This window comes from Mustela nigripes, chromosome 10, assembly GCF_022355385.1.
Source record: "Mustela nigripes isolate SB6536 chromosome 10, MUSNIG.SB6536, whole genome shotgun sequence".
Taxonomy (NCBI): Eukaryota; Metazoa; Chordata; class Mammalia; order Carnivora; family Mustelidae; genus Mustela; species Mustela nigripes.
In genome coordinates, this window is record NC_081566.1 from 44305256 (window position 1) to 44322071 (window position 16816).

General features: G+C 33.8%; 1 protein-coding gene across 1 annotated transcript in view; it reads left to right on the top strand.

The window, feature by feature from the left end:
• KCNT2 (potassium sodium-activated channel subfamily T member 2) overlaps positions 1–16816 on the top strand; it is a 344033-nt gene that overhangs the window by 249270 nt on the left and 77947 nt on the right. Inside the window, exons 18-19 of the mRNA XM_059414103.1 lie at positions 2075–2180; positions 6538–6710. Coding sequence (XP_059270086.1) covers positions 2075–2180; positions 6538–6710 — 279 coding nt within the window. The remainder of the gene's footprint in view (positions 1–2074; positions 2181–6537; positions 6711–16816) is intronic.

The window sequence follows — 16816 nt, forward strand, 5'->3', positions numbered from 1 at the left end:
AGTATTTTAAGACCTCAAATTTCTAGCTTCAACATGTATTTCCAGAATCAGTGTTCTCTAAATTATCTTTTATCCTTAAAGAAAACACATCAATCAGTATTTTCATGATATAAGATGCATTTTCATTATTGCATGTTTTTGTTAATTATATTGTACTTCCTACTTTTAATTTATTTCCTTCCATGTCCATATTGAAGATCAGTTAATTATTCAGTGACATGTAGTGCAGGTTTCCTCCATTAAATTTCCCTTCCTTATCTTACATAGGTATTTTTCATATGGTATACATCAGTAATATTTTGAATGAATGAATACATGAAGTACTAGTTCTCTTTTCTATGCTTCCATAATACATAGTGCCAGTGTACATGCTATTAATCACATTTTAATCTTCAGTAGGATTTGTTTACTTGTCTTGCTCACATAATATATTGCTATTTCTTGAGGGAAACACAGGGGTCAGCAGTCTTGACAATGGAGTCTAAAAGAGTTTGTTTTCCATGTCAGTTCCACCCTATACTGGTTATGTGCAAGTGACTGATTAAACAGTCTGAACCACAGTGTCTATATCTATAATGGGGGTATAATTACTGCCTTATAATGTCCAGATGTAGATTAATTGAGATAATGGAGAAGTGCTTAGGACACTGCTTTGTATTGAGTAAGCATTCAATGAGTAATAATTACTAGGATTTGTGGTACTACTACTACTAGTAGTAGTAGTAGTAGTGGCAGTGGCAGTGGTAACACCATTTAAATACTCCCAATATTTTTCATATAATAGATGTTCAGTTAATGTTAAATTGAATAAAATGAACTGAAATATAATTGAAACTTAAAAAAATTCTTCATTTAATCCTTCACACTTAAAAGAAATTATTACAAGGAAGTTTAATGTTCCCACAGAACACAATCCACTCTCCAGAAAATCAGTAGCACTCAAATATATTTATAAAATATTCGATGGTAGAGGTTTGACTCTCTAAATGATGTGTGGTATGATTGAAATTCTTTCTTTACATGTCCTTCTGAAAAGATTCAGAGGTGGTTTTTTTTTTTTTTTTTTCCTAAGCAAACTGAAAAAGATATTGAAATAATAATGGAGATTATCAACTTCTAAATTTGCAAAATGTGCACCATTTTACCCTCCGAGCTAATAATGTCTGGAAAACAGTTTAAACTAGGCCTGAAATTTCTTGGTTTAAAAGAGAAGAGTTTTCATAGTAGATAAAGGAATCTTGCCTCTACCAAATTATGTTTTCTTTCTTAACTTTCATTTCTTCTTCTTTTTTTAATAGTTTTATAATGAAAATTAATATAGTCATAATCTGCATGCAGGTGGCTACTTTTGTTAAGTCAGCAAATAATTATCTTTGATAATATTTTAAGCATGATTCCAACAATAGTCTGTTTTGGGGGAGCATATGAATTTTTAACTCAGTTGTTTACTCCTTTGTGGCTATGTATTCATGACTAATGAATATTAATGGAGTAAATCATAATAAGTCATTTTGCTTTAAATGTGTTTTATAAAAATTAATAGTGCAATTTAAAAAATCTATCTAAATCTTTTAAACCAAGGAATGGCAAGCTTTTTCTAGAAGGAACCAGCTAATACTTTAGACTTTATGGACCATATAATCTTTGCTGCACCAATCCAAATATTTTTGAAGTGCCCATAGACAATACATAAAATGAATGAACATGGCTGTATTCTAAAAAAACTTCACTTGTGGATATTTAAATTTTAATTTCATGTAATTTTTATGTGACATGAAATATTCTTCTTTTTTATTTTTTCCAACCATTTACTTAAAAATTTTTTTCCCAAACATTTAAGATTACAAAGGAACAAACAAAACAAAAAAAACTTTTAATTCGCAAAACCAGCTGATGGGCCAGATTTGATCCAGTTTGCATATCCCTATTCTTAACTATTTCTTTATCAAAATGTAATTACAACATAAAAGGGTGTACCATACTTTATCAAAATAGAGACACATGGCTATCCCTTAATTGTCCAACTATGTGTGTTTTCTTCAAGGCAACTCAAATATTTCATATTGTTTTACAGATATGCTAAAGGCTATCCACCTTACTCTCCATATATAGGAAGTTCACCTACTTTTTGTCATCTCCTTCATGAAAAAGTGCCATTTTGCTGCTTAAGACTAGACAAGGTAAGCAATTGTTATTTTCTCTGAAACTGAAATTATGGCATTTTGTAATTGCATATATTTAAATAATTTTGTGTAGACTTTTGACTAAAATATGTTTAAAGAACATTATCTTTTCAGATGTAAATGCAATACAATAAATGGTGAATTGTACTTTCTTAACTGTACTAAAGATTACCCAAATGCTTTCCCCTTCTACTTAAGTAGCGGAGGAGTCCGTCAGTCATGTTTTTAATGAGGAAAACATAGGTGCCAGAACCTCAAACCTATGAACTCTCAACATCCAGAGTCTTTTTCAAAATCACTTTGGCCCATTGTGCACTATTTTGCAAGGCTTTTTTTTTTTTTTTTTTTTTTTTTTTTTTAAATTTTATTTGGTTTTTTTTGTCTTTTTTTTTAGGGTTTTTTTTTTTTTTTTTTTTTTTTTTGCTTCGAAACTTAATGTGGAATTGCTTGGCATGGTGAAATGAGCTTGTCTATGTGTTAGCCGGAAAGATTTAGCCGGAAAGATTCGTTATTGATTAGACTGAAAACTAGTGTCTGTTTTGTGGTTATTATCTCCTTTTCTAAAGATTTTATTGTAGCTCTTGATTTTTGCTTGGATGTTCTAAAGGAGCCATTCAAAGCAGAAAGATTACAAGAATGCAGACATTTTAAAATCTCTTTCCCAAGATGGCTTGGGCATGACCTCTATAAGAGTTTGTTCTCTTAATGAATAAGAAAGCAGATAAGAAGAAGATTCTCAAACGCTACACCTCCCAGAAATTAAAATGTGCGGCTAATTCTAACCAGGAATATATTCTTTTACTCTAAATTTTGGAGTTAACGAGAGTTAAAATCCCAGCTCTCTGCTTACAGGATTTGAATTTTGGGCAAATAACTTTGCCATTACATTTCAGTTCCCATATCTATAACATGGTTGTAATTACAAGCCTCGATGGTTCTCATGAGAATTCTATAAATTAGCACAACCAAAATGCTTCACACAGTGCCAAGAAGTTAATAAATGCCTAGGCACCTAATACATTCTATTAGTATTCTTGCTACTACTACTTTTTAATAAGATAAACATCATGAAGCCTGGCTGTTACTGTCACTCTTGAGGAAGAATAGTGGAACATTAGAAAATCTTTGCCATTGCTCCTAAATATTCCTCTGTGTCCATTAAGATGTCCCTCTCTCAATATCTCAATGCCCCCCCCCTTTTTTTTTGGTCCCTTGTTTTAATTTACTATCTGAAGTATTTGAGACTGCTGACTAGCTGTATATTTTTGGTAACATTAGTAAATCTTAAGCTTCAGGACCCCTTTACCTGTATTAGCCCTTTCTAAGGACCTATGAATAATTTTTAAAATTTATAAATTTGTAATATTTGTGTTATTTTCCTTAAAGAGGATTCCCCAAGTAACATAAGCCTCAGGCACCACAAAACCTGGATTAGCATTTTTTAAAAATTTTTATTTATTTATTGTGGGGGGGAGCATCCTCTCCTCTGAGCAAGGAGCCTGATGTGGGACTTGATCCCAGGACCCTGGGATCATGACCTGAGGCAAAGGCAGCTGCTTGACAGACTGAGCTACTTAGGTGTCCCTGCATTTTAATTTTTAACTCAGAATTCAGGAGAAAAACACACTGGGTGATCAAAGATTTGAAAATGACTTATCTCCACGCAGGGAACCTGATACAATGGAGAAGCTAAACTTTCTGAGATAAGGATTGGCAAAGAAACAATAGAGGGTCTTTTAAAGCAAAGACTCTGAGCTGTCTCTTTACCATATTAAGAAGACAAAATTTCTGAATGCTGTTGACTGGCAGATGACCTCGGGTATTATCCTCTATTTATCTAGCATTAGGCTGGCTGGAAGTGCTGGTCCGTTATGTATATGAATGCCTACTTTGCAGTCAGGAGATGGGATTATACAGTCAATCCTACTGCATCTGTAAAGTGTGCGAATTGGGATTACTTGCCCAGTTCATTCTGCAACAGTATCAACAAATAGGTTCCTGATCAAGGTTTATCAACACTAATGCCCCTATTTTCTTGTTTTGTTTTGTTTTTTCCTTCTAATTGAGCTACTTCTGAATAACCTAAATTAATTGTTTTTCTTCATTTTATCTCATAAATATTGAAATTCTTAATATCTCAACATCACTCGTCACTCTTCTCCATCCATGACCTCTTTGTGAGGGACCTTATTCATTCCTTTATGTGGTTGCAGATCCTACTTATATTAGTAAATCTTCAATCATACTTCCAATGAAGGCTTATTGTCTCCTTTTAAAAAAATCATTTCCCCTTTTCTTCATTCCCTTTTTATGTCTTAAACCTTCTGGATTCATTTTCCTACTGATTACAGCTTTTGAAATTCTCTTACTAAAGTCCTATTAGTGTTAAGTTCTGCCAATTTCAGTTTCCCTAGAAATGTCCTTATTCTTGAAAGACAGTTTTCCTGGGTGTCCAATTCCGGGATGAGTTTTCTTTTTCTTTTCCCACATTAGAATTTTATTTTCTGCCTTATGGGTTCCATGTTGCCATTGAACAGTTGGCTGTCATTCTAGTTTGTATTCTGGAAATTAATGGTGGTCTCTCTTTTCAGTCAGGCTCTCTAAGATCTGATTGTCTTGTTGTTTTGCACTTTTATTACCATACCTCTGAAGCTGGATTTTTATTTATTTATTTGAATTAGGATTTGCTGGAATTCCAGAACCTGAGGTTTTGAATATTTCATTAATTCTAGAAAATCCTTAGTTAATATTTACTTGAATAGGTCTTCTTTCTGATATATGTTAGACATTGTCATACTAGCTTTCAAGTATCTTAATTTCTCCATACGACTTTATATCTCTTTTCTTAGCACATTCTGAGTAATTACATCAATGTCCTGCAGTTGACCCCTTCACATGTGTCAAATGTGCAATCTAACCCATTGTTTGAGTTTTTATTTTTACTTGTTATACGTTTTAGTTCTAGAAGAGAATATGTGTATTTCTACTGAATATATTAAGTAGCCTCCTGTTCTTTGTTCATACTTTAAATGTTCTTTTTTATTTCTTTAAACATAGTAAACACTTTCATTTTTTCTGTTCTAAATCTAATAACAACAAAACCTGTAGTCTTTGTGAGTCTAATTCTATTGTTTATTGTTTCTGCTGACATATGGTGCCTTCTTCCCAACAGCATTTTGTAGTTTTTTATTAAAGGAAAAAAGTAGAGAATATTCCAGAATTGGTGATGAATCTACAGAGAATCAACTAATCTCAACCCAAATAAAAAGAAACCCACACAGAGACATAGAAAGATAAAAGGGCAGAACACGAAAGCAGCTCCCCATGCAGATAATTTAGTTTAAAAGACTCTTGGTTTGGGGATGCCTGGGTTGGTTAAGCGGCTGCCTTTGGCTCAGGTCATGATCCCAGCATCCTGAGATCGAGTCCCACATCGGGCTCCTTGCTCGGCAGGGAGACTGCTTCTCCCTCTGCCTCTAGCCTGCCACTCTGTCTGCCTGTGCTTGCGCTCTGTATCTCTCTCTCTCTAACAAATAAATAAAATCTTTAAAAATAAATTAAATAAATAAATAAATAAATAAATAAATGACTCTTGGTTTAATAATGCTAAGTGAGTACTAGGTCTCTAGAAAATAGCAAAATAACCTCAGAATAACAATGAGTTTTGATAATGTATTGTTACTCTCTGGACTCTGATAATGTATTGTTACTGTTTTGTTGTTAGTATTAATATTGGTATTTTACTTTTGTGTATTTCTGTTATTATCTTGCCAGCTCAGGTATATGTTTAGACAATTGAGGGTTTTCTTTTTTTGTTTTTTAACAACAAAGAAAATCTTTCTCGGTCCATCCCTTTAGATGTTCAGTACTTGGAAAGTTCCAAGGTCATTTGATGATAATATTATTTTCTTTCTGGAACTCAAAGTCAGAGGTAGTTTTTTTCTAGCTTTCTTGAAGTATGACTGACAAATAAAAATTGTTTATATTTAAAATATATAACATGATTTTTTGATATACATACACATTTTGGTAATTTTTAAATATAGGTACCCGGATGTCATCGAGCAATATGTTTTAGTTTACAGTAGAGCATGTGCACACACATATTTCTGACTGTCTTCCCCCATATTAAGCTACACACTTGCAATTCATTTGTCTTGTCCATACATAGCTTCACTTCCTGAAATAGGCTGGAGAAAGGGGCATGGAAAAATGTAACTATTTTCAAATTTTTTATAAAATAAAGGATTTGCTAGGTTAGATTAATTTTACTCTTCCATATATCCTAAATTTTTTCAGCAAATTTTAGTGGAGTGTAAAAATAGCATTTCTTTGTATAATTTTTCTTCTCTAGAGTTGCCAGCATAACTACTATGAGGACGCAAAAGCCTATGGATTCAAAAATAAGCTAATTATAGTTGCAGCTGAAACAGCTGGAAATGGATTGTATAATTTTATTGTTCCTCTCAGGGCATATTATAGACCAAAGAAAGAACTTAATCCCATAGTACTGCTATTGGACAATCCGTAAGTATATTTTAAAATACCCACAAAAGACAAAGAATTCTTAATATTATATCAAAAATAATTTATTTTAATTTGCTTGGAATATTTTAAATCAGATACATTATGGCACATGATTCATTGGGAGATATATTTTGTGCTATGGTACAAAACAATCATTGAATACGGTTGTTTCACAAATACTACTTAAAACATCACTGGAACACTCTGAGCTTTTTATTTAAAACTATGTTGCAAGTGGTCATCACTCAATACCAATGGGAAACATGCCATTGAAATAATTACAGTTATTTTCCTTAAATTAATCAACTAGCCTGGAAAATTTCTGCCAAAACTGGACAATTTTTTTGGTCTTTCTAAAGAACCGTTAATTATCAGCCAAGCATATTAATGATCCATTCTTATGTTATACTGTGATACATCATCATAACTTATTGTGATTCTTCCACTGTTAAAACATATATTCTATTACACAATGTGAATAATTAATGCTTTACCATGCTCATTTATTTTGAAAATGTTGGATTGATATACTCTTGTGAAATAAGACTACTTAAGCATTTAAAATTTCTCATGCAAATATAAATGTAGGTCATGAATGCAGTGGTCAAACTCATTGTATCCTAAAATTATGATATTCCTCTCTGTGACTCAAAATTGGTAACAGATGGTCCTTAGATCAATACCATATTTTGGGATCCTCCAACTCTCCTTTTTAATTCTAAAGTGATGCAAAATTTCAGGATAAGCTAAATGAGGCCAAAATCTGTTGCCTCATCTCTGCCTTTAAAATTTATCAAAAGAAATTCTTGAAAACAAAAATATCTTCCCACTATAACTTCTTATCATCGTTTATACTGAATATACCAAGACACTTGATATATACAAGAATATATGAAGACACTCATTGATGCATCTTTCTTAGCATCGTTATCACAATGATAACTCTAAAAACTGAGAACATTCTAGAGGTTTCAGCTGAAGCATTTTCAGGTATAATGACTCAGTGACTTTCCTGATACCACTTTAGTGTCCAAGGAAAGGTCAGAAACTTGGATGCATTATCAGAAAAAATAAAAGCTAATTAAACAAATCTTAGGAGGAAGAAAGTTGGATTGCTGGATGGCTCTGACAATGGAGTGGTTGTGAAACACCTCCAAGGCCTTTGAAAGTATGCCTAGTAGTAGAACCGTTCTGGCAGGAAGCTCAAAGGGACTGGCTAAAATGGCACACAAGGAGTGCTCCGTTCACCCTGTGTGGTGAATTCTGATGTGTCAGGTTTGGGCTCTTTTTCCTTATGGTGTGTCTGTTTCCTTAATGTAGAATTTAAGGCCGGGGCATTTACAAGTTCATTGCCTTAGAGCATCCCCATCTTGTATGTACTGGATCAGAGTGGATCCTCTGAGGCCCCAGAATACAGAAAGGAAGTTAGAAAGAGGCTTGAAAAAGTAGAACCGTGCTTATAGCATCACTGTGGTAAATAAAGCAAAGGGTAAAAGCTGACCTTTCCCCTGTTTTACATTACTTCAAGGTAAGATTTCTTGTTCTCATGTGTGAATCTAGTTGGGTTCCTGGACCCAGTTTCAATGCATGTATGTGTTGGTGGGTGGTTTCCCACATTTCCAACAAGCAACACTTGAGACACAAACTGGGAGTCCTACAGCTTAAGTTGATCCTGACAATACTACTGTCTAGGTTAAGGGTTCCACAGGCTAAGGGTTCAGTCCTACAAGATTGCCCACTTCCCTTCAGAAGCCAGTCACAAGCTTTAGCTTTTAGCACCTCTGTTTCTGACTGACCGGCTATAAGTTGGATGTTCCAGGGGCCCCATTCTTGGACTTCAGATGCTACTCACAAGTCCAGGTTGTTTAGTTACAATTCTTCTTCTTCTTCTTTTTTAAAGATTTAATTTATTTATTTGACAGAGAGAAAGATCACAAGTAAGCAGAGAGGCTGGCAGAGAGAGAGGGGGAAGCAGGTGTCGCAGCTGGCGCGACAACACGACCAGGGTCATGAGGGTAAGAGGGTGGTGAGACGAAGAAGAGCTGCAAAGAAATGAGGACAGGAAGGACACAGTGGATGATGTCCAAGCAGTGTCAACTTTATTATGAAGGGTGCCCGATTATATAGAAAGCAGAAACAATTAGGGGAGACTAACCGCCCACCACATACCAAAAATAGCTTCTCCAGGCTCCTGTTTATAAGCTCCCTTAGGTTGAACACGCAGGCATCCTGACACCAGCATGTTGCTACTTATAGATAAGTTCCCTATTGATGAAGGGACTGAAAAAGGGCACCAGATGTTATTTACGGACCATGTAAGAACAGCAAGGTCCAGTCATGGATTTAGGACTTAGGCCTGCATTGTCCTGTACCTGATAAACCCCAATGGGTAGTCACATAAGCGATCATGAGACTCATCGCACAAACCCTTTCTCAGCACTACTCAACCTTTTCATTGCTGAAGTTGCTTAACCCCTTAATGTCAAGGAGGCGCAAGTCAGGGCCTGGTTTGGCTCATATTTCAAGCTTGTGCCTGGCTTCCCACAAGCAGGCTCCCTGCTGAGCAGAGAGCCTGATGCAGGGCTCGATCCCAGGACCCTGAGATCATGACCTGAGCTGAAAGCAGAGGCTTAACCCACTGAGCCACCCAGGCCCCCCTGTTTAGCTACATTTCTGACTGACAGACTAGGAATCAGAGTTACCCACTCAAGTTCCATTAATTCACTAGAACAGGTCACAGAACTCAAAGGAACATTTTTACTTACCAGACTTCTGGTTTATTTAAAAGGATGTAACTCAAGAACCAGAAGGAGGAGATACATAGGGCAAACTATGGGGAAAGGGCATGGGGTTTTCATGCTCTTTCTGAGGGCAACACTCTTGCCAAATCTCCACACATTCATCAACCTAGAAGCTCCTTAAATTCCTTCCTTTGGGTATTTATGGATGGGTCATTACATAGACGTAATTGGTTACATCATTCGCCGTTGGTGGTCAAACTCAAACTCCAACCCCTCTCTACTCCTCAGAAATCAGGGGATGGGACTAAGAATTCCAACTCTCTGTTCATGATCGGTTCCCCTGGCGACAAGCCAGGAGTGCTTTCCAAAAGTCCCCTCATTAATATCAACCCAGTTATGGTGGAAAGGGGCTTGTAATGAATGACAAGACACTCATTTCACTTTTATGGCTCTAAAGTGATATCAGGAACGGAGGACAAGAGAACAAATATTTTAACAAAAGATGCTCCCATTGCTCTTATCCTCAGAAAATTTCAAGTATTTTGGGAGCTGTGATTGAAGAACCATGGATGATATGAATGCCCAAATATAGATTTCTTATAGATCACAATATTGCACCTCCCAAAATAATCCAGTCTCCAAATTTTGGAGTGGTATTCACTCGATGGAATGGAGATAGGCTCTTCTCTTTTTAAATATCTAGTCTTATTAAGTAATCCTATCTCAGCATCACTAATTCCCCTTTGTCCACCTCATTGTCCCACTGAGCAGGTGGCAGGGACTAGCATTCCTTAATGTGTATCTTTTGGAGATTTTTCAATGGCTATAATTAAATCAGTCCCTTTCTGTTTGGTTCTTAATAAAGAGGTTGCCAAAATGCCCAATTACTGATGGATTGGTTGATTGATTGATTTATAAGTTAGCATTATCAAAGCAAGTAGATGTTTTTATAGTCTTAATTCCTGAATCTGGTTAATCATAGAAAAACCCAAAAATCCTGTTTCCCTTAAATTACTGGCAAATTGGTCAGTATTTCTATAAAAATCTAGGTGTAGCTATGTAGCTTTTATCAGAGAGTGTTTTGTTGGAAAAACACCATATAGATCATTTAATAAAATTAATCTTCTTTACTTCTACCCTCTGTTCATAATAGTAATAATCGTTGGACATTTACTATCTCAGTCATCATACTAGACACTTTGCCTTTATTTTACTTTCTTATTCCCCTTATAAATATATCCACATCATATTGTGATGATTTAACCTGAAAGATGTACTAAGCAGCTTAAGATCTCAAAGTTTTCAAGTTACAGTGATAACATTTAAATAAATCAACTTATGTTGCTTTGTTACAGTACTTTATTTTATAGACAAAGAAAAACAGACCAAAGAAATTAAATGAATATTTCCAAGGTCAATTCTAGGATTAGAACCTTCTATATAATTCATAGTGCATTGATCTTTCAACTGTATGATCTTGCTTAACTTACAGGTTTTTGATATATGTAAAAAAATATATTGTCAATTCTTTTTAGTAACAATATATTTTAACTTCAGATTATTTTGCATTACAAATTTTCTTGCTTCCTAATGACTTATATTTTGGACTCTAACTAGTTCCATGATGTTTGTTAGGTGATTTTGTGGGGTTTCACTTTTCTTCCAAAGGGTTAGGATGAAAGTACATGTTGTAAAATTTACTAGCTTCCTGACAACTTCCTGAAAGTGGTATCTACCATTTTTATTTGTTGCCCTCTACTCTTTTGGTTAAGAATGAGGAAACAAAAACTAAACACTAATAAATAATGTTCCAGGAAGTTTTATGTGATCATTTTGAGATTCCTACTGCTCTGCCATGACTAGTATTTTGCAATGTATCCTACAATGTTACAAAGAAATGTGTTGTTTTCTTCTTCAGAATATTTCCATGTTACAAGAATTTATACACTAAAGATTGTACACACTTCTACAATTATTAGTTTAGTGGGTTTTGACTTTGTTTTAAATTTACATGAGCATTGCTGAAAATAACACTCAATACATGGCTATTTAGGAAATTTAGTTGAAAGACCAATTAATTCAATATAACAAATAAATAACAGATGTCATAAGTAGGAATTTAAAAATGCAAATTAAATTGATAATATTCACAAATGTAATATGTCAGAATAAGTGTTCATAATGTTTCCAAAGAGAAAGCATTTTAGATCTCATCTGGTAACTAAGTGGAACCCAGGCACAATGGAAAACATCTTGCACTTGGTACTGGCTCATAAGAGGTGGTCTCAGTTCTGGCTGGATGGACATCTGTTTAGTTTGGCCTGTTGCTGTGCCATACTGATTTTAAATATTTTGATTACTTCCCTACCCTTAAAGGTCACCTCGTCATCTGATAATATCATCTCACATAAAATATGGAAACAAAAGTCAAAAGCTTTGGGATATATTACCCAAAGGTACAGAAAGTTGAAGAGCCAGATCCAGGCTTCTGTTCCTATTTTTTACACCTTATTTACACAGTTCTTTTATTATATCAATCATCTTTTCATATATAGTGTCAGGTAAACTTCAGCTTATTTGAAAAGCAATGATAAATTGTTTGACACATCAGAGTCCTTTATGAAAGACATTCAAACTTTGAACTCATACAGATCTGAGATAAGGTCTAAGCTTACTTATGTACCTTCTTGGTAAAAAGCCTTTTTGCATGTTCTCAAATTTCTCTAAGCCTCAATTTTCTCATGTGTAAAATGAGTAGAACATTTATTTTAACAAGTAATATTGAGACTCTATAAGACAAACTCTATATGAAGCACTAGTGCAATATCTCCCCTAGAAAAGGCAGCCAGGAAATGTTAGTTTCCCACCTGCCACCAATCAAGAAAGTGACATTGTCATTCTTCAAACTGATGAGTGTACTTGGGTGAATCAGTTAACAAAAAAAGGAGATATGATTTAAGCCGTTGAAATAAAATTCCTTATATATTTTTAAGAAAGAAATAAACTACTTAAGTATAGAATAATGAAATGTTAACCAAAAAAAAAAAAAACCCCTCACTACGGTGGGTTTGGGGGTGTAGGAAAAGAAAGGAATGAAAGAAGATGGGATTGGGAGGGAGACAAACCATAAAAGACTCAATTTCAGACTGAGGGTTGCTGGGGGGACAGGAGAGGGTGGTGGGGATAGGGACATTGGGGAGGGTATGTGCCATGATGAGTGCTGTGAAATGTGTAAACCTGGCAATTCACAGACCTGTACCCCTGGGGATAAAAATACGTTATATGTTTATTTACAAAAACAAAACAAAACAAAACAAACGAACAACAACAAAAAAAAAAAAACAAAAAAACTTCACTATATTCATTTCTTCAATTTAAAAATCAGAAATTAAGTCCATTATAGTAATTAGCTAAATGAGAAGTAATGCTCTTCAACTTTGCAAACCCATGCAAATCCACATACCTTTTCACTTCCTAACAAACACTAGCTAATTAACATTTGAATATAGTGGTAATTTTTATAATGAAAGTTATTGTAAGAATATGATGTTTTAGATTCATACGCAGTCATCTTAATACAGTTAGTTAGGATGATAATTAATGATGTGCTCAGTTTTTTTCTGTTTACTAACATAAATTTTTGTGCTTATTGAATTTTTATTTCTTTTATTACGAGTTAGATTAAGCATGTTTGGTTTGGGTCTCTGCATTCTTATTTTGTGCTAGATCTATCTCCCTGTTAGGTCTATATTTTATTGATTTGAAATACTTTTTTCATATTAAGTAAATATGTAGATTTTGTATAAGTAATACATTTTTAATTGTTTGTTTCTTATATATTAAAATTTTTGTGATGAGCTTTGTAGTTAAATATGCAATTATTTTTACTACTTTTCCATAATGTGATTTCTAACATAGATAGGTCTACTCTATTTAGCATTTAAAAAAATGCATGCATTTTATTCTAATGTTTTATGTTTTTGCTTAGTGGTTTTCAATGTAAAGGTTTTGCTTTCCAATTAACTTTCAATAATTGGGAAGATTAGTCTATTAAGAGCCTATGATATCGTTTATTTTACTCAATAGCTACTAAGCAGTTTAGTGACATGATCACTGTTGCCAATTTATTTAAGTGAGTTAACATAACACATGTAAATGTACAATGCCTATATTCTTAATATTTCAAGTTTGTTATTAAACTATCCTTATCGATAGAAGTAGGAGATAAATCTATTTGCTATATGAGTGTGGCACATTAGACCCCCCCACAGTAAATGTGCTTCATCGAGATGATATATTTACTAGGTTTCAAGGGCTTGGTTTACCTTATAACACAGCTGAATCCACCTAACGATGAACCACGTTCCCACAATGAAAATCTTGAAGTAATTTCCGAGGATGTGGAAGATTGCTTGCACATTGTAAATAAACATCTGTGGCAGAATTATGCGTGGGTAAAATTCATGAGTTTCTTAAAACAAGGCAATAATTTTGATGTCTAAGTAACTTTAGTTATTCATACTGGACAAAGCAACAAATCACAAAGGCCATATTTTCAGTTTTAACTCAACAGAAGGGTTGGCATGAAATAAAGAATTTTGTCCTCAGTGACCCCAGTACTATTTATTACACAGATTTTCGGTACCTTTACTATGTTGACTTATGCAATAACATTATTTACTCTTGCTTTACTAGGCTTTAGAATAGAGAAGATAACATAAAGAAATTGAAATGATCTGAATTTAAAAGAAGAGTCAGATTAAAAGCATAGTTATTCCAGCCAGGGTGTAGATTTATCTGCAATTAATAGCAAAGGATTATGGCTCTATCTCTGCCACATAAATTACGGAGCTACTCACTTTATCTGACTAAAACCATATGGGAGTAAAGAGAGATGAAACAAAATAACAACCGAAAAAAGACACAGGCTAAATAATTCTTCAGATCACTGCAAAACCTCAGTACTGCCTCTGGCCTGTGGCGGTTGGCATCCTTGTACTGCTTCTATAATCATGAGGTAGGGCTAGGGAGACAGGGAGGGTCTTGAATCAGCAGTGAGATGACACTTCTGTTTTTAAGAAGCAAAGCAGTGCTCAGAGAACTAGAAGACACTATAGAAAGATCGCTTCTGGGACTGTTACTATTTGTTGAAAAGAATATATATCATGAGCTTTAAAGCTATTTATATTCTATGATTCACTAATATACCTTCTATGAATGTTTTGCAATAAATGATTTAAAAAATTGCGCTAGAAAAATTTCATTCAAAGATGTTCATATCTGTATTTGTAATAGCAAGATACTGGAAATAACTTTTAACTTCAGTAGCATAAAAGTGAAAATACCTTACAAGTTAATGGAGGATTTTTTAAAATGAACTGTGGTACAGTTATAATATGTAATAATATGGGGCCTTTTAAAAGGACTACAAAGAAATGTAATGGTGGGAGGGATAGATCAACATTACCATAGTGGTATTCCTTGGCACATCATCTTTTTTCATTTAACTGTATTGTGCATTCTTTTTCTTTAGAGTGTAAAGGGTTAAGAGGATGATTAGCAGAAAGAAAATAAGTCAGGGAGGAAAAAGCTTCATTTAGCTGGAATATTATAGGTGCTACACTTCCCTTTTCCTAGAATTTCCCTCTCTTTCTCCTTTACTAGCAAACATCCAGATTAAACATAACCTCTGTGAAATGACCCCTAATTATGCCTGCTAAGTACAACTTGTGTTTATTTTTTCTGATTAAAATGCATTGTAATTGTGTGCTTTTACCTGTGCTCCAAAAAATGTATTTCTTACAGTACAAAGAAACACAATATTCTCATATGCCTTAGTATACTGAAGTGTCTGTTGTATCACAAGTTTTGGATACATATATGCTGAGTGAATAAATGCATGAAAGGATCAATAACTTTATAAAATAAATGCAATAGATTAGGTGAGTTTTAAGGAAGCATCAGGATTATGATGCTTTCCTCAAATATGCATGTAAGTGAAAATTTCAATAACTATTTGCTCAATTATATATGGAGTAAGTCAATTACTTAAAAGGTGAATTATTTTTGTTTTAATTTTCTTTAATAAATGTGGTACATGGGTGCATATACTATATTTATTGACTGGTATCCTGACATATTAAGGGTTGTGTTTAATTGTGTATTTTCCTTAAAGAGAGGTGCTCTTGTTAAGCATGCTAATTTAGTTCTCTACGCTTTGGGCCATCTAAGAAAAAATCATTAATTTCTCATTTTATTCTGCATGAATAATTTTGAAACTCGTCAATATGATTTTTTAGTTATAATTAAGAATATCAGTTCAGTTCTTTTGTAGAATAATGCCATAATGTTTCTGATTTAGAAAGCAGAAATACAAGTTTTTATCATTCTGAGTGCATTGTATATTTATAACAAGTACAAATAATATTTCATAATTAATGTTAAGAAAAAAGGCACTTAAAATTAATCTTGTCAAACAGTGTTTAGTTTTGGAAATGCAAACTAAGTCAACTTACTTCCTTTCCCTAGAAGCGCTGCCACTGTTGTGACATTGTGTTTCATTTTGTAACCCATCTGCTACTTAGGCCAGATATGCATTTTCTGGATGCAATCTGTTGGTTTCCAATGGTTTACTACATGGTGGGCTCTATTGACAAGTAGGTGACGAAATCTTTGGCACACTAACCAGCGTGGTGTCCTGTGGTTTGTCATGTGCTGTGGCCCCGTGTTGCATGATGAGTGTAATTTGCCATTTCAGTATTGCAAATATGGTGTATTTTGCATGCAGAGCTTATGTTCTTGTGTTACAAATCTTGTATTCAAACTTGCGAAGCAGTAGTCTGTTGTTGAATTAAAACAAATCTCACTGCATGTGAATTTTGTCACTTTTGTTTAGTTTCTAAAGCTATTTCAGTTTTGTGTAGTCTCTAGCAATAACGTTATTACTGTGGGCCTTGGGGTAGAGAAAATCTAATGGTCCACTGTTGTGATGCTTGATGACATTGTCATAACTTCTGGAAATCTTCCAGTAATTTAAAGATGCTCCTTTTAAGCCAGATTTATAAACTAGAGCATTTCCTTAAGAACTTCCTTTATTTTAGTAACATATATCAGTATATAATTTCTAAAAATTTGTTAATCAAAAAGTCAAATGTGTGCCATGTGTATTAAAATATAAATTCTTTTATATGGATGAACATGATTTATAGGAAATATAAAACTAAGATCATAAAACTACTATGTTTATAAAATATGCTAGTTTTCCATTTAAAAAAAAAGTCAGCCAGAGCCTTCAAAACAAAATGCTAAAGTTACTAATTAAGAATTTTCATGCTTACATTTGTCCTGTAGATTGAAAAAACAAAG